The sequence below is a fragment of the Rhea pennata genome, chromosome 2, assembly GCF_028389875.1.
Source record: "Rhea pennata isolate bPtePen1 chromosome 2, bPtePen1.pri, whole genome shotgun sequence".
In the NCBI taxonomy this organism is placed as follows: domain Eukaryota; kingdom Metazoa; phylum Chordata; class Aves; order Rheiformes; family Rheidae; genus Rhea; species Rhea pennata.
Window position 1 is genome coordinate 97,886,374 of NC_084664.1, and position 19,011 is coordinate 97,905,384.

General features: G+C 41.6%; 2 protein-coding genes across 3 annotated transcripts in view; one reads left to right on the forward strand and one right to left on the reverse strand.

The window, feature by feature from the left end:
• SSR1 (signal sequence receptor subunit 1) overlaps positions 1-4,348 on the forward strand; it is a 27,643-nt gene extending 23,295 nt beyond the window's left edge. For both annotated transcript variants that reach the window (XR_009957647.1, XM_062569995.1), the window contains one exon: positions 3,502-4,348. Coding sequence is in view for 1 of the 2 variants with exons in the window: in XM_062569995.1 (XP_062425979.1) it covers positions 3,502-3,523 (22 nt within the window). In the remaining variant the exon portion in view is untranslated. The remainder of the gene's footprint in view (positions 1-3,501) is intronic.
• Positions 3,588-19,011, reverse strand: part of RREB1 (ras responsive element binding protein 1) — a 126,304-nt gene continuing 110,880 nt past the window's right edge. Inside the window, exons 10-11 of the mRNA XM_062569994.1 lie at positions 10,971-11,717; positions 3,588-7,956 (exon numbers count right to left, since the gene is read on the reverse strand). Of these exons, the coding sequence (XP_062425978.1) occupies positions 7,436-7,956; positions 10,971-11,717 (1,268 nt within the window). The 3' untranslated portion in view covers positions 3,588-7,435. The remainder of the gene's footprint in view (positions 7,957-10,970; positions 11,718-19,011) is intronic.

Below are 19,011 nucleotides of genomic sequence, written 5' to 3' on the forward strand. Positions count from 1 at the left end.
TCCACTTAAAGTAAACATTGAGGTTACATACACTAGGCAGAAATGCAGAGAAGCTAGAAGGGACAGAGTGAGCATCAAGGTCCTGCTCTGTAACTAGCAGGAAGCCCATGTTACAGGGGCTCAGCTATAAGAGCAGGTTCAGAAAAAGGTTGTTTTCACAGGCATTTAAGGCTAGGCTACAGTGTCAAATTGTAGATTCCTGAAAATAAACGAGTAGAGCATGAGGTAGGAGGGAGCACAGAGGAGAGTCCCTTTTCTCTTTGCCCTCATAGGAAGAAGAAGCTGGATAGGTTCTTTGAAAAACATCTTACTGGAAAAATGGTTTCATAAACATCTTTCTTTTTACAGTAGTAACTCTAGGTGCTGCTTTAGTAGTGGGTAGATGCAGCAGTGCTCTCCTTGTCCACATATCCTTTTCCCCTAGGCACTGCTTCAGAGACTGCTGAGGTGAAGCAGGCATGGTAGGCCATGGAAACACACCTGGACAAACTGTAGTTGGTGACTGCAGCAACAAGTCTGCCCTGTAACAGTCCTTACATATGTCATGAGCAAACACATGCACATCACTGGACAGTGGTAGTCCTACTACTCAGCACATACGAGAAACACCTCCTGCTTGTGTAGTATAAATCAGAATATACCTTTCAGGGAGGGTGAGTGGATGCATGCGCGCATGCACGAGTGGATATCAAATGATCTAAAATAACCTTCCCAATGACAGTTCTCAGCTAGGAAAGATACCAGCTTGCCCACATTGAGAAAGCCAGACTTGCTGGCAGAGCACAACTCCTTGCCTCTGCAAGAGTTGTCTATGGACATGCTTTTGGCTCTAGAGGAGACTGCATTAAAAAAACATCAATGGCTTTTCCTGCCAGCATCCATTCTTCAAAATCACAGGCACAAACTGGGGCTGTACATCATCAACAGAGCTGTTTTAGTTCAGGAATCCCAGCTGTGCTAATCATGCTGTTGTTTTAGGACTATTTCTGCTTTCTATAACACAGCACATATCACTGGAAATAAGGAAATACTGTGGTCTGCCATCAAATCTGCAGATGTCAGTGGTCACCAGTTTCTGGAGAATGACAACAATCATCTGCTTCCGCGTATTTGTTTCCCTGCTTTCCTGTGTGTGCATGGGAGGGCATGCGTAAGGAGAGGGCTCAGCTCACCGAGGTGAGGCTGGAAGTCAAACCCAAACTCAGGAATTTCAGAGCATGTTGAGGACCCAAAGCTCAAAGGTGACAAAAGAACAACATGATACTACTGAACTTCAGGATATATACAGTCAGACAACCCATCATCTCCATAGACCAACTACAGCACAAGCACTAGACCCAGTGTAAGATGGAGGTACCTAGAAAAACAATATCACCCCACTTGCAGGTAAGAAAAAGATACCTGCCTCCTCCCCCCCCCCCCCCCCAACCTTTCCTCAAACCTTGAACCATTCCTTTCAAAACACTTAGCTTTTCTCTATGATGTGACATGAGGAGAGTCTTCTCAGTCCCCAAAGCCTCTTCCATTTCTCTTATTTTAACAGAGAACCTGGTTGGAGAGCAAAAGCAGCATTCTCTTTCTTGCCTCATTTTCACTGCTCTAGCACAGGTGCAGGTTATGAAAATTACTGCCAAGAAAAGGGATTGGAGCAGGAAAGCACTTCCCTTTGCGCCTAAGTAGGAGAGCTAAAATGACTTGGCTCACCAGAAGATACTGGTCTCCACATTAGCTGCACAGTTTTTACTCACTTTTTTCTCCCTGGTGTTAACTCCTAAGGGTGCCAAATTTCTGGAAAATTTCAGTGTAGCCCATTTAGCCTCACTCAGTCCAGTAGTTAGAGAAGTCTTGATTAACCAGTACAATGCTTCCGCCCATCCTTTTCTTTTCCTGCATTACCAGAGTGGATTACAAAAGATGGTGCCTCTCAGACTTTGACAGAAAGTGCCAGTTGTTCCAGGCTAGGGTTGCATGTACGCTTTTGCTTGCTGAATCCATGGTTAGTCCAACTAACTGTCAGTCCTTGGAATTTCCAGAAGTGGTGTTTTCTTTCATGTGTTGCTTAAATCTCAATCTCTGTAGACATACCTACAGGAAAAAGCATATGTGATTTCCTGAACTAGAGGCTGTGGGAGCAGCGAGAAAAAGGTTCTGAGTAAAGTTTTGTCCCTTGCTGCCTTCTGATGGCATCAAGAGCAGATCAGTTCTCATTGTGCTCACTGCCCGAAGGGCTATGTGTATGCATACATGCACAAATACACTGGGGTGTACACACCGATGCTGGGTATTTAGTGACAGCTGGATAATGGCAAACCAATACTTTTATTCCTTTCTCTTTACCAGTTTGAATTTCAGTATCAGTACGTATGCTGAGACACACTCCAGCCAGGTTCCATATCCTGATTTGGGACAGTAGGTTTCCACCCAGCCCTGGTATCTCGAAACAACGCTCCTGTTCCCACGTGCTACAGCTTTGTACTTTAGCCTTTGAAAAAGCCAACCTGCTGGTTCCCCTCCCAGCCAAGGCATCCTCGACCTTCTCTGATAATGACAGTGGAAGATTTTGATCTTCCCTGAACCTTAATGCTTTGGAGGGAGCATGTGAACTCCACATGTTAATTCCCCAACAAACTGGCCTCTCCAGGCCAGTCATCATTTTAAAGATTACCTTTAAAGCTTTAAAGTAAAAGCTAGGGAGCAAGGCAAGGAACCAGCAAGTTGGACAAAACTTGCTAAGGGGGACCTACCTGCCTTGATCCTCTGTGGACATCCCAGGCCAGCCCTAAAAATGAGTGCCACAGTAGCGAGTGTGGGGAGGAGTGGAGGGAGGAGGAAGGAGAGGGATAAACCAGCAGAGAGCAAAGTTCAGCAGGCTGTTACCCTGTGAAGTACAGGAAGAATAGGGCAATTCCCAACTCAGGGATGGTCAAAGTCTGTCAGCTCAAGTTCAAAGGTAACTAAGAGGAGAAATGCGCTGGGCATCTAACTTGCAGCCTGCAGAGGCCAAGCACTAAGTGTCTGCAGGTCACCTATTTCATAGGTAATCACTTTCTAGCCACATAAGCTCAGGGCCTACATTTTTATTTTATACCTCGCAACAGATCCCTGCACCCTTTGAATGTGAGTTTTCCATGAGTCTTTTCCACCATAATAGACTTATGAGAGGAGGGAATACTTCTAAGGCCAATGGGTTGGAGCAGGAAGAATGAAATCTGCTGCTTTCCTCCCTCATAAATCTTATTTCCATCCTCTCCCTCCACCCAGAGGTACCTCAGGAGTCCTGCTTCATCAGATTTCCTTGTTTGGGGCAGAGCTGCCAAACTGGATAGTTTTCTTTTAACCTGTTCCTGCTCAGTGGTGAGGAATCAGCTCTTCACCAGAGAAAGTGATTGAGAGAGTCTCAGCTGCTATCATTGAGATCCAAGAGGCTAAAAGCAGGAAAGGAGAAGCAGTTTAGACTTTTGGATGCATCTCTCTGACTGAATTTGGTTCACCTCTCTACAGAAAGAATCCCGCGAGGACTTAAGAAGCAGATGCTCAAATGCTCTACAATTCCCTGGCATCTAGAACTGGATACACAACTCAGATGATTCTTTGGCTCATCATCCTGGGAAATGTATTTTATTCAAAAGAAAGCATTCAAAATGCAACTAAGGCAGCTCCAACAAGCTAAAACAAAGGATTTCTTTTCTTTCTTTCTTTTTTTTTTTTTTTGACACATGCATGTGGCTTTCAAATACATCCTGAAGATTTCACAGCCATATACATTTATGCAAAAATAAAACTATAATGGCAGAAACCTACTTCATTTATACAGAAAATGAGTGATACACTGTTAATCACCACAATGTGCTGTAAGAAAGATGCTCACTTATGCGATCATGGGGCTACAAAGACCTCTGACCTAACACCTGCACAGGAAAATCAGCACCAATATACTTTTTTTCTTTTTTTTTTTTTGTCTTCAGTTGCTGTTTTGAGAAACTGCAGTTACAGAAAAAGCACCATTTCAGAGGGTTTTGACTACTAGAAAACTCAATGGCAAATGGAACATGAACATTCAAAGTGCTACAATTATCTCTAATTCAAACTCAGTCCAACTGAAGGAAGAGAAACAGTAATACTATTTACACCGATAAACTCTGGCTGGTATGTTGTCCTCTAATAGAAAAGTTTGAAAGCAAGTTACAATAAACCCACAAGAAAAGCCACGTCCATTTTGTAACCTATAATTTTTAAATACAACATTTTATTGCTTAGATGGTTTGATACAGAACAACTTTTACTTTTATTTTGAATTTGGAAGTACTGTACAACTGAATAAAAAGAGGAATAAAAGTACCAAAACAAATGTGTGATTCTCTGTTCATGTGGCATAAACCAGTCTTGTACACAATTCGTAGCAGCAGTTTAAGTTCCCTTTAGAAAAATATGAATTCTACACATTTATTACTGTTTCCTGCATGGGATGAAATCACTAGGATTAAACTTCCTTCGTGGATAGAGAGAGGAGAGAAAGGAGACACACAGAGAAGAGAGAAAATTATGAATCATTCTGAAAATGGAATCAGACTGTCACATAGCCCCAAAAAGTTATTTCAGAATAGCCTCAAACAAGGTTCTCTCTTTTTTTTCTTTTCCTTTTTTTTTTTTTTTTTTTTTTTTTTTTTTTTTTTTTTTTTTTTTTTTTTGCGCTTTCACAGTCAAGTGCTTAATGTAGTGATTGAATTATCTCAATGTTTAGTCCATTGCAACTCAGGCAAAAGAATTTCAGAAGATCCTTTTTTTGTTTGTTTTTTGTTTTTTGTAAAAGCCCTGAGAGAGGAAAAAATAAAAAGATTCAAACAAAAATTGTATAGAGACAAATTAGCTGAACATGCAAACTAAAGCCTAAGATTCACCCATAGTTTAAACACATTATAAATTTCACAGTTTAATATTGGGGGAGGAGGGGAAACAAAAAACCCAACAACAGCAACAGTTCTCAGTCAAACTCAACTAATAAAAATGTCAATAAAATGTGGCAAGACCTTATACTCTACTAGGATATAGATAAAGGCTAAATAAAGCTTTAAATCAATAGTGATTATTGCTAGCAGATGTCCCGGCAGGCTGCTGGGAATTAATTACTTGCTACATTGTTCTGCAGCATATAGTTTAGTAATGGCTTCTCCCCCACAGTATTGCGCAGTTTAGTGTGGAGAGTTGCAAAAAAAACAAAAACAAAAAAAACAAACAACAAAAACCAAAAATACCCAAAATAATAATAATAATAATAATAATTATAATAGTAATAACAATTTAAGGGATGTGTGAACTGGTTTTAATTAAGTAGAATGCACCTGGCTAGAGTTTTAAATGAATCATTGGTTCTGATTTATTCATCTATCTGGAGTTAACTTTTGTTTCTGAACTGGTTCATACATCCCTATTAAAAAAAGATAGAAATCACATATACCTCAACCATTTTTTCTTATTCTATTTGCAAGAATATTACTCAAGAACGTTTTTCTTCCTTTGAATTCTGGACAGTTAAGATTTCAGTCTCCAGAAATTTTTGGAGAATTTATATATATATAGATATATATAGATATATATTATATAATATAGAATGGGTTTGAGGCCCACTTCCTCCACGTCTGATGAAAGCAGGAAAAGCGGTTCTGCGGGGAAGGGAGGATCACAGTGCGGGCTGAGGGGGCTGAAGTGGTGGAATAGCACAGTGAGGCTCCGGCAATGCTAGTATGGCTCTGTCTGTCCCAGAGGTCATGACTGAAGGACAATTAACAAACAACAAAAACAACAACAAAAAAAAAAAAACAACAAAAAATGCTGAGCACTCCTAAAAATGCACAGCTACAGTAGGATACATTTTGCTTAACCCCTTAAATATTGGTGGCTGGAGTGTCACCTGTTGCCGGCAACAGGAGCCATATGGAGAAATTCCAACTCCCAGCATTAAAGGGGTTGAATTATTGATATGAAATTTAGACACACACCTCAAGTCTTCAAGCATCAACCCCAAAATCTCAGGAAGATTTTTTTTTAATTTATTTTATTTATTTTTAACATGTCTTATATCTGTAGTTTTATTACCAGTAGTATTTTCTTGCTCTAGAACATGACAGTAGCAAGATCACGGTAAGGCTCGCATTTCTTTCTTGCTTTCTTTCAACTGGAAGACTGAATAACTTTAAGTAACACACGTTGTCACTGATGTGACAGCAACAAGATTAACATAGTACTTGCAGTGCCTTTCTTATGCACTCGGAGGGTCCTGCCACGACCCCTCTCTCGCACACTTCTCCCAGGCCCCCGCAACAGGCACGCACACACACAACACGCACACACACACGCACACACTCACACCCCACCACGCGTGAGATGTTCCCCTGTACATGTGTGATGATAACTTGCTGGCCTCCATTTGACTCTCCGGTCAGAGGAAGGGGTCCACTTAAAGTACAGTAGAAGAGCTGCAACATAAGAAGAGGAGTTGGTGAAAGCTTAAGTCAAAAAAATTTAAAGAAGGGCTCCAAGCTGCATTATACATCTGCGTGGGCAAATATTGCCCATTGGTTTCTGCTGATTGCAGAGACAAGCAAACTGATGAATTTATAAAATAATAATAAAATAATAATAATAATATACTGAAGCAAATCAAACATATATAACAGCGGGTGCATAATTTCCATAGGTTACGTTGCTATGTAACTCTTCTCTGTATACACACTCAGTCCACAATGGCCAGAAAAAAACCCTTGTAGCTAGAACACCATTTCTAATGCTGAAAAGTAGAAACAAGTATGAGGTTGAAACTCTTCATGTTTCCTGCTTTTGGCTTGAACCACTTTGAACACCTTCAACTGCCACGTTGTTCGTGCCTGGAACAGACTTAATGCTCCACCATGTGGCAAACATAAGAACATCTACCGAGAAAAAAAAATTAAAAAAAGATCAACATCCCCTCTGCGTTTCCTCTGACTATTTTGTATGAAATTCACATAATTTTCTTCCAGTTATTGGCTGTGGTATCCAAGGGCCTCCCACCCCACTGCCCCCATTTCCAGCTCAGAGAACAAACACAGCGACTATCACAGATATACAAGAACAAGCTCACACACACCAATACAAAAGGTAACATTAATGCTTAAATGAAAAAGGTCCTCTCCAAATAATTCATTAAAATATTAAAAAAAAAATCATTTTTGAAAAAAAAATCTATGATACCAAAAGATCTAATAAAGTAGTAAGGCACTCAAATCAGTATATACTGTAGTCTCTTGCATTATTATACTGAAAGGCATATGGCACTGCATCCAGTCTGCCATACTCTCCCCACAGCCGTAAGGCTGCTCTTCCGAAACAAGACTCCAAAAACCTTGCTCTGCTGATGGCTTTAGTTCGTGTGCTGGGCCGGGTCCAATCTGCGAGCAAGTCATTCAACCCCCAGGAGCTGAGGCGCACTGTCTGCAGAGGCAAGAATGTGATTCATGGGAGATTTTTTGTTGTGCATCTCCAGCAAGTCTTGAATGAAACCCGACGATCTCTCGTGGTCAGAGCCACCCCGAGGTTCCTGCTCTTTCGCCGGCGCTTTCTGTGCATTCTTGCTGGGCTCTGCGAGGCCGGTGCCGGCCGTTCGCCCGCTCGGCCTCTCCTCTCTGCCAAGAGAGTCCTTGGCTGCGCCGGCCTGGGACTCTTTTCGACTTCTCGTGACAGAAGAATGGCTACCAACGCCTGCAGCGGAGTCGCACTCGTTTTCTGAGATAGGGTTAGTGCCGCTGTGACTAGAATCATTTTCGCTGTCTTCTCCGCACCTTGACTGGGTTTCATCCTTGTCGCTCTCCTTCCCGTGGTTTCGAGCATTTTTGACTTTCTGGTGTATACGCTGGTGACGAACCAGGCTGTGTTTCAGAGTGAAGGTCCGCTCACAGGTTTGACATTTGTACGGTCTCTCGCCTAGATGAGAATTAAAATCTGAAGTCAGTCGTAAGATCATAAATGCACTACTCTCTTGTTTCAAGCAGAGTAAGATGCTCTACACTTTGGAAATTCAGTAGCTTTATCAAACTTCGGTGTTGCATTTATGCAATTTTTTTTCCATACTATCTCATATATTCTAGCTCATCGTTTGTGAGGAAGTATACACAAAAATCCCAGGGCATACATTAAAGAAACCCAAGAACTAACTGTCTTGAGATTTCTACAAACCTGATATGGCTCTACACTAAGGAGGGAGGAAGACAGCAAGCCCCAGGTCTTGTCAGCATCCCACCTAGTTCAGTCAGCAAGTTTTCTGGAAGAAGTTTGCTGTCTGGAGCTTACAAGCATTTGCAAAACTCGCCATCTGCGCTGCTAGAGCAGCTTCCCTAGCAGCCCCCCATGGGTGTTCCTCATTACTGCTCAGCTCCTGGTATGGAAAGAGAAATGGTTTGAAATGCAAGAAAATGACACTGTCCAGATACTTGGGGTGAACAGCACTGAAAAACCAAACCGAACAGCATATGAGGAAACATCTCTCTTTCTCTTACATGCTTACAGATAGGTAAGCAGGAAATGCACAAGCTACTTCATCAGTAGAAGGGAAGCTGTCAAGAATTATCCTTGATACAGGAAAACACCATCTTCTTGTGAAGCAGAATGACCGTGTCACTATGTTTCAAAATGGAAACAAAGAGCCAGCTAAAGGATCTAGATTTGTCAGGCATCCATGGGACAAGGTAAGTGTACTGACCAAGTGAAAAACATATGCCTTGGGATTTTATATACGAAGCTGTTTGTGTTCTTCAGCCAGCTGATTTCTTACTTGGATTTCTGACAAGAACTACACGTGAAAGCACCTGAAAAGCTTCTATAGGCCTGTTTGAGAAATGCTACTCTCAGTACAAAATTCCTCCTCTTACTATGCAACACTAAGCCGCAGAACAGCTGCCGGCATCCCATGCTGCAATCAATGAATTTGCTCTCATCTCAGAGTGGCTTTTTGCACATGAAATGCTTGAATACTTTCCTAAGCATTAGCTTATCAAAAAACAAAGCAACCACTGCCTCACAAAAATCCCCCAACTTCCCGACCAAGCAAAGAACACACTTGGGAAATGCCCCAAGGTAGCTTATGCCAGCAGAGCCCTATTGCCCTGGTGAACTGAAGATGCTACCTTTTTTCATTTCGTCTTTCTGTTTGGAACTATTGAGACGGTTCAGTGGTGCAATTCCATCAAAGTATCACCTTGTGCCAATGAACAAACAGAACAAGACATTTGGGGCTAATTCCTCAGCTACGATAATGCTTTCGATAGTAAAATGGCCTTAACATGGGAACACGTCTCCACCAGGAGGGTTTTGAAGAGACAGCCTTCACCCACACACCACTCAGCTGTGAACAGCATGGGCCCTTGGCTCATCCTCAGTTGGGAAGGCAACACAACTTCATCCCACAACCAAGTTCTTGGGAGCAACCCCAGCACTTTTAACTGGATTTCCAGAGATGTCTTGCACAGTCGCTGTTAGTGCACTTCAGTGGGCTCCAAACATTCCTTCTTCTGAGGCAATGCATTCAAAAAACTTGCCAGAAGTATCATCAAAAAAAAAACCACATCACAACCAGAAATTAGGCAATATTACATTCAGACAGCATTTTTGTCAAGAAATATGTCTGAATGAGTGGGAGGGAAGGATGGAGTCATCCCACTATATTGAGACAAAGCTCGCCATTGAAAAGGCTTATAATTAAACAGTGGGGGTTGGTGGAATTTATGTTTCTTAGATTTGAAGAAAGCACTGACTCAGGTTCCTATTCAACACCATTATATTCTTGGTTGAGACATCTTTCAGCATCAAACAAGAAAGAGAAACAAACAAAAATATACTGACAAGGCCTGCATATCTCAGCATACAATGAGAACACTTAAAGCACATGGTAAGACAACCTCCAAATGTATGTAATAGTATCATCTGGGGGTAAAGCTCAATAATACGGATTTGTGAATCTTCCCAAAGACTCTGAATTAGTATGAAAATAAGGACAAGAATGGGACTAGTCTCATTTTACTTGTGGCTCAGCTCAGAATTTGAGTCCTCAATGTCAGAAGCAAACAAGTCAGTTTTGCACTTGAGAGGTCAACTTACTTATTTAACAGTGTACTTACTTATTTAACATTATCTTCATTACAGCAGAAAAATGTTGTACCCAAAGTTAATCACAAAGATACCGTCTTCAGTAGAGAACACTAAAGATCAAAACGCACCACTTTTCCCATTTCACTTGCAGGTGAAATGCATCAAGGATACATTGATAAGGATGAATAATTAATTCACCTTTGATCTGGCTCATGACTTCATCTCCTCTGCTAAAAACTGAATTTCACATAAAGCGTTCTCATATATTTTAACTGCACAATCAAGTCATCAAAGCATTTTACTATCTATATTCCATCTTCTCTGCCCAAGTTTGAGTGAAGAGCAGGATGCCAGTCATAGCTTTATCTTTCAGTAAAGTAGCAGGTCATGCAACTCACCAGCACATTACGAGTACCAGGCTTAGATAAGCAGACTAAAACAGACTCTCCCCCCCTCAGCTTTCACTCAGTGAAAGTGCTATCACAAACTACCACAATTCTCCACTGCTCAACGAAACACCAGGAAGACATCGAGTCATGCACACACAACAAGAAGAGGGTGAGAAACTGGACAGAGCAACTGCACAGGCATCTCCATACTTTCCCTGACTTCCAAATTCTGCAGCAGGCAAGAGAAAATGGGTTGGGAACCGAAGATACGGTGGTGCTGACCATTCATGCTCCCTCAATATACTTTGTATGCAGCATGGAGGATCAGAGCAGAGAAGGCACCTTATGGATGCTTCTAGGACTGAAAAAAATGTCTTCCACCTCAATCATACACCCACAGAGCAGATGCTTAAGTCTAGCAGCAGACCTGCTCGTAATCTGTTCTGCCCTGAATTCTCCACTTACCTGTATGAGACCGCATGTGTCGTGTCAAATCCTGTAGAGACCAGAAACGTTTGTTGCACACGGTACAGACCTTCTTTCTTTTATCTGCTTTTACAGCACTTTTAGCCCCATCAGTCTTTGGTTTTTTGTCATCACTGCTCCTCTCAGTGGACTTTCTTTCTGTGCCCTCCCCCTCAGAGATGCTTTCACTCTCTTCATTCTCCTTTCCTGTTGCCTCACAGTCCACAGGAGACTCCACCACCTTTAAGTCCATCGGAGACTCTTCCTGGTCAAGACCAGAGTCCTGCATTGGGGGAGCACCTGCATCATCCTGGATGCTTTTGCTTTCATCCTCGCTGCTTCTTTCATCCTTTCTGTCCTCACGAGTGTGGGCCTTTTTGTGACGGCTAAGAGTGCCAGCAAACTTGAAGGTTTTGCCACAAACACCACAGGCATGTTTCTTTTCAGTCTGAGAACTGCTGCCTGCACTCTGGTCACTCTCTGCCAGCTTGAAGTCCATTAATTTGCTGGCAAAATTGAGGTCAAGACTTTTATTACTTACAGAATCTTCCTCAGGGCCCTCTTCATATTCATCTGCTTTTTCTTCTGCATCCTCTTCTCCTGGAAGGAAGTCAGCCTTGTGCTCCCCCTTGGGACTGCACTCCCTCTCTGGTAGCTCCGCTACTTCCTCTGTCTGCTCCTTCTCACCGGAGGTCAGGTCCAACACTTCATTTGCTGTAGCTAGTGTCTCTGCATCAGACTGGCTGTCTGCAAGCAAACAGAGAGAAGCTTTCAGTGGGACACTCTCCACTAAGTAACAACAGTCAGTATGTCCCTCCGCAAGACTTCACACAGGCATTGCCTTTGATCAAGGTCCCTGTCTGTTTTTCTCTCTAAGGCTCAAGACAGTAACTTATAGTGAAAAGAGATCAAAACACTAGGGAATCCAATTAACAAGATCATTACAAGTCTGTGATCATATGCCTTCTCTTTCAAAATACAGTTGCATTCTTGAGACAGATTCTTGAAGTGTAATATTATCACTTTTACTAGAGAACAGAAAATGCTGAGACACCAAAGATGATGAGTTGAGTTCACTAATACTAAAAATGCACTGCATCGAAAATACATGGATGTGTTATTTATAAACTCATGTACTGATATAGATGGAAGCAATATACATCTGTATTTTAATAAAGCTAGCTTAGAAACCATAAATAGCTAGAAATATTTTACAAAGGGAATGTAAAGGCCTCATGAAACAAATTGGTGCAATTAAATGTTAAAAGTTATAAATAATAACACAAAGCACAGTTTTAAAAATGGTCATATACCATATAAGCAGAAAAAGAAAAGCGGAAGTTTGTTCACATATAGGCTTTTGACACACACTATTTCATACTACACTGGAACCAAAATAAAAGGCCAAGGTGCGATATACAGCATCCCTTGCTGTTTCACAATTCCTCCAACAAGCAGGCAAAAAATACCTAAACTGTCCCTCATTTTAACGACCTCCTCCCTGCTTTTATCAGTTTGTTGCATTAACATTGCTGGAGACACAGCATGTGTTCAAAAAAGTAAAACAGATAAGGCATTTAAGGCAAACAAAGGGGCAGAGCTGTACCTCTTCCAAGTTCTATACAAATAGTGTATGTGTAAATAGGAAATAAGCTGGACTGGATCTAGAGGCTAAAGCTGACAATGAGGCATGGCATGTAACTGCATCCCTGGTGCCACTTTCCAGCAACTGTTCCAGGACACGAGCTTAGCAAGTCGTGCTTTCTGAAAGTTGAACCTTTCCTTGCTTTAAGTCCTCTCCTCTGCTCCTTTCTTGTTGACAGCACGCAGCCACACAGCTAATAGGCATTTTTGCATTCGTCTGCAAGCCCAGTAGCTGCTTAGGAACTGCAGGGATTTAGAAACTCTAGTAGGACTGTTCAAGTCCTCCAGCTGACATAAACAGCAAAACATGTGCTTGTCTCAGAACAGCCTAGATTTCCTATTACAAGCCTTTCATAACCAAGGAGTAATTACAGAAGATAAGAAGCTCGTTCTCAAACACTTAGTAGTTTGAAACTTATTCTTACAACATAACCTGCATTGAATACATGGTCATTAGAAAATGTCAAAGCTAAGCAGTGTTTCCAGCAATTGTGTACAACCACTTAAGAGAGCATAATCCTCAATACACCTTCTTCGCAGGGGAGTAAAGGAGGGAAGAAAGGAGAAGTGACCTATTAAAAAAAAAAAAAAGACTCCCCTTTTTAATCAAAATAGATCAGTTTACAGAGACACTGAGTGACACAAAAGTTTTCCACAAAGTTTATTGCTCATCTAATTATCCACCTATTAAAGCATGTAACTGAGCCATAATCTGTGTGTAATGCTGGAGAATTTGAGGATGCAGGCATCTGAAAAGAGAGGTCACCTACAAGTGTCCTACAAATTTGCATCTGAATTCTGTATTTTGACACACTGCTGATCTGTTAGATATACTAAGGCAAAAAATAAAAGAAAGTTGTTATAAACAAAAAGAGCTCCTCTCTAGAAATCAAGCTGAAATGCCAAAGCAAAATAATAAATAAATATAAAAAATAATAAAGTACTGCTTTACAACTCAAAGAAACACAAGATAGGCACATAGAAGTGGGACTCGCAAAAGATGTGCTTGGTTACACGCAGGTAGCAGCGTCTTGTGGCTAATGTTGTAGGCAAGGGAGCAAATTCAGAACCCCAAATCCAGGCCGTATCTGTATGGGTGAAACATTTGAAAAGGAAACACTTCTTACGGATTGTATCAGCGATTCATCTGCACCTGGGTCTCTGTTTCTGCTGATTTTATAAACCAGCCTAGCCTCCAGTGCCCAGGTCTACTTTAACCCTATGTCCTTTGCTAAGCTTAATAAAAGCAGTTATACTTGAGACCCCTAATATTTAAGCAATATGGCACTGGTTTTGCAAAGTATGAAAGAAACAATAAAAAACTGTCAATAAGAAGCAGTAATAATTATGGCACATACATCATAGCCTGCCTTCTTCTTCCACACATTTCAGGGGCAAGAGGAGCATGTCTCCGTCTCTCTAGAAATGCCTCATCTCTGCCCCAGAGTTTGGACAAAAGGATGAAATCAGTCTACGTGACTCTACACCACTCCTGAAATGCACTGTACCCTTCCCTGGCCACCCACTGCTGCCCCAACCCTTGCCTGGCCTGAACATTCACACAACCACACAGAAAACTGGATCTTTTTCACCCTAGTGCAGATTTATTTGGACTGATGTGACCACACAATCATGGCTTCATTTAGGGTATGGTAAGCCAGGAGGCAAACAACAGGGTAGAGGATTTTCCATCCCAGCAGCCTATGGTTACTATCATCAGAGAAACTTCTGGGAAGGACAGATGACTAGATAAAACTGGAGCAGTGAAGTGGCTCTGAGGCACAAAGACCTTGAACTGGCACTGACAGAAAGCACATACGATGGCTGCCGCGGCCGTTCCCATCAGTGGGCTGGGAGCTGGGACTTGCCCACAGCAAAGTGGGCGACTTCTCCTAGCCAACTGAGCCATCCTGTCCTCAGCGAGATCAGGAACGTCGGAGCTGCTGTGAACAAGCCCGTGAACGAATGCATGCTAGACCATCAAAGACAGCCTGCAAATGAAGCAAGTAGCGGGGTTTCAACAGGGAGCACGGCTGGGATCGACGATGATGTCCTCTGTTAGGATGGAGAGGGTTGAAGAGCATGAAGAGCAACTCTTTGCTGCCCAAATGCAAGACAGCAGATGCAGAGTTTGTTGGCTTTTCAAATAGGAAGTATCAGGAGCAAAAAACAGGGGAATATGCATCAGCAGTACTCAAAAATGAATTAGCTCAAGAAGAGAAAGGCAGAACTAGAAAAACTAGAAACTTTCTTTTTTAAAACACTTAAACATAACACCCACTCCAACTTCTACATTCAACATGTACATGCACCTGCTCTAAATGATTTCCCCTTTTTCTCCTTATTTTTGTTAAAGTACTCCTTATCCTACTACCAGAATTCCAAAATATCATTTTTCCTATAGTTTACTCATCCTTCAGTTAATCACATCCAATCTCTATCCTCTCTTCACCTTTTGAACTTTCTCTCCACCAAACCCTGGGGCCCCTTCTCAGCTGTTATTTTGTCCTTGAGTGGGTGGCCCACAATTACATTTTTCTGTGCGAGAGAGATACAATCCACCATAAGTGGTCTACAGATAAATGATGTCGCCTTACTAGCACAAGTAAACGGATGAGGCTGACATCAAGAAAACAAACATGAAGTTTAAAACAACAGGCGTTCGTGAAGCGCAAAGACCACTCCAGGAACCAGGAGCACAGATATGCACCTGCACATTCTCTTCCAAAACCAGCTCACCACCACAGAATGAATACATTCAAAATTCAGAAACAAATTTAGGCAGGAATGTGTTAAAACATGTACGTGCCTGGGTACACACTCTTCTTTCTTACCTGCATGAATTAGATCTGCTGTTTTTTATTCTTTTTTTCTTTTAAAGAAGGAGTTTCACAGGCCCCTGAAGAAACTTCATGCCTATCACGAAGTTGCAGTTCCCACCTATTTCAGCTACTCCAAGGTTACCCGTAACCTGTGTGGTTGGTTTTGCAGCTAAAGTTACCCGCTTTGCACAAAACCTGACTATTTGGGAATGGGTGAGAAGCAACCTTGCTCTGCTGCAGATAAACTGGAATAGCAGCATGGGAGTCGGGAAGGTGAGTGGGAAACACGACTGTCGCAGAGAGAGCCACATCAGGTCCCGTCTAGGATTTCTCCCACACTACAAGGGCAGTCTTGCACAGGCAACTACTCTATCCACTCCAACGGAGTTTAGGCTCGCTCTGCACTACTGTTTTTCTAGTTTACCTGCATAATTCCTATAGCAACTGAACACTTGGCTGGCCACACAGCTCTAGTAGACTTGACCATACTTTACACTGGGAGAAGGATTTTGACTGAGTCTTCAAATCTGGGCAAATATACCTTCAAACAGACCAGCCTCCACTCAGACTGGTAATTCTTGTTTGCAGAACTTACAGCTCCAAAATTTCACTAATTTACAATGCAGACAGAGCAATCACTTGCATCCAACAGATGAGGAAGACGGGGTGTGCGGGAAAGGCCTTACACTTCTTTCACCCTGTTCTATCTTTCACTTACTAAGATTGCAAAATGCTTTCCAAACTGTTTGTCATCCCACTGATATTTACACCTCAGCCAGATAGTTTTGGGCCTAAAAGCTGACTTGCCAAGATGATTCCAAATAGTGCAACAGCAAGTCCAGAGAGTCTAATGAGTAGAGAGCCCCTCTGCAAAAACCTCTGACCTTTTTTTTTTCTCTCCCGCTTTTCAGCCACCAAACCACAATTTAGGAGAAAGCTGGGGGCAGCACACATAACTCTGTCACAGATAACTCTACTTTGTGTTATTCCTTTGAGTTTCACAAGCAAGAGTGAAAAGGTGACATGGTTTCATGACATGAAATGTGACACCAGCTTTGACACAAAAATCAAAGAACCATATAGCAAGGAACCATAAAAGAGAGAGAAGAGACAACCAGGGATGTAAGGATACAAGGAGAAAAGCAACATGAAAAAATGAATGAAGCTCAGCTGAGCTGCTGCCTCTTAATCTTATAGGAAAAAATGAACTTCTCTGGAGAGATATTCATAAACAAAACTTCAAGGTCTCCATCTTAGAATGCAAAAACTTTTTCTCTTGCATGAAAGAAACCACTATATAGTTGCAGCCAAAATCATTTTTCCTCCAAACTGCAGAGAAGGAAAGTCTATTTTGCTGAAGTCTGTCTATAATTCAAGTTGTAGCTTTCAGTCATCCAGTCAGAACATCCTTCTTAATCTTTCAAAGGTGGCAAGAAAAAAAAAAGAAAAAGAAAACCAAGAGTAAATTACTTTCCTGCATACACCAATAAAATTATCAACAGAGACACTGAATATGGAAGTTTCAGATAAAAGAGCAGATACAGATCAAAGTAGAGAGGTTGCTGGTTTGATTTTGGTTGGGTTTTCTTTTCTTTTTTTTTGGGGGGGGGAACTGAGATGGAATAGAAATCAGAGCTTGAGATGTTAAAAAGTTATTACATAAAATAGAGTGTTGCAGTGGAAATTATTTTGTGACTTTAAAGCAAGTGTTTATTGCCAAAAATTCCTGAGATCCTAAGAGAAGTGTTAGAAAACCTATTACATAAATAATTCTCTGAACCGGCATATACAGAGCACTGGAAATGAATGCTGTAGAAGCAGTTGACACTATCACTCAGATAAGCTAAACATTTAATATTTTCCCTACATTCACTGAAATAACCCCGGTTATTCTTATATTTTACAATAAGGGCAGCCTCCACTAGGTGGTAGCATTCTAGTAATTTTGGTACCTTTTTTAACCATTCATCTGATGAATAGTTTCTGCTTCCACCTACAACTTGGAGAACATCTTTCTAACTTGCAGAGGTACCTCACAAAAAAAGTTGTGTTATTTTTGTCCATTTTTATTATAAACACACTAAATCCTAAAATTCAGCCACCTTTATTCCATCAAACTCACAAAGTTAGATATTTAACTGCTCACATTTAGGGGGCTTCAGCCTTAGCTGCAAAACCCCTGAAATGAATAAATCTGGGGGGAAAAGGAGAAAAAAACAATTCTGGAAGAAAAGAGATATTAAATAAATAGCTAGTTAAAGCTAAAACCCAGACAGATAGCACCACGCTGTTTGCCTTTAACACAAGTTCTGATCATTCAGTACCTTCCAGTGAGTAGCTCAGCTTCCCGACACAGACAAAGCTGTTAAGGACCAGATGTTACTACATGGAGCTAGTGAAAATGTGCATTTGAACTGAGGAGGGAAAGAAAGTATAGAGACTGTCAGCCTACAGTGAATTGCACCATTACGTATCAGAATGGCAGTTTTATGCAGAGTTGGTAATACAGTCACTATGATGTACATCTACTTAGTATTTTCTAAATAATAGCTCTAGCTCTCAGGTCAACTTTACAGCTCTTCCATCTGCCACTTGCCCTAACGGCAAGCAGCTCTTACCTTTCCATGAACCTTGGCTCTGAAGTCTCTATTAAACTTTGCCTGACAGAGAAAATGCAGTTTCAAGCCCTTTGTCCTCTAGGAAATAACCGCAAATGTAGTTCAGAGGTGCAGACTGCGAGAACAGTTTGAAAAACAAAAAGTCCTCCACTATAATCAGGGCTCACATGATTTCTGGACAGATCACAGGGTGGCAGATTTCTAGAGCAAAGATGAATTCTGCTAAACGCTAATCAGAAAATTCACTGTTAAGTATACTTACTTTGTAAATATTTGCCCAGTTTGCCCAAAGCAGCCATTTCTGATTCTCTCACATTAGGGGCAAGCCTCTTTAAGAAAGGGATTTCTCCTTAGGAAAGCGTCTCTCGGAATTACCTAACAGATAATCCCTTACCCCATTCCCATCCCATAGCTCTCCTCCCTCAACTGTATTGCGCCGCGAGGAAGTAGCTTTCGGAAAGCCCTAAGGAGACACAGGCAGAGTTGCCCTGACGTGGTGAAAGTGAGCAATCCATTAAGTCGCTCCACAGTTTATTTCTAGTCCTCTCCCCCGGTGCAAGCCTCCAGCAGTCCAACTGCTCTTAGCCTCTTCCTCTGGGTGAGACCTTCCCCATTTTTGTATCAGGTACCTTTGTCAGACTTCTCTCTTTTGCCCCATGAAGTAAGGACAGGCACAAGCCCCATCACTTATGCAGACTCCCTGTCTCTGAATCCTATTCAAAAACCACCATCCTGTTTTTTGTTTTGTTTTAAAACAAGACCAAAAGAAGTCCTCTATAAACTTGTTCCCAATGACACTCTATTGAATTGCACTTCCTGCCTTACACCTCATCTTAGAGCCTTCCTCTTCGCTGAGTTTATGGTTCACCAAACACCATCCAAGCATCTTCCTTCATTCCCTTCACTTTCAGCACACAGAGAAATCTGGACTATCATTCACTTTCAAGTACAGCCCTT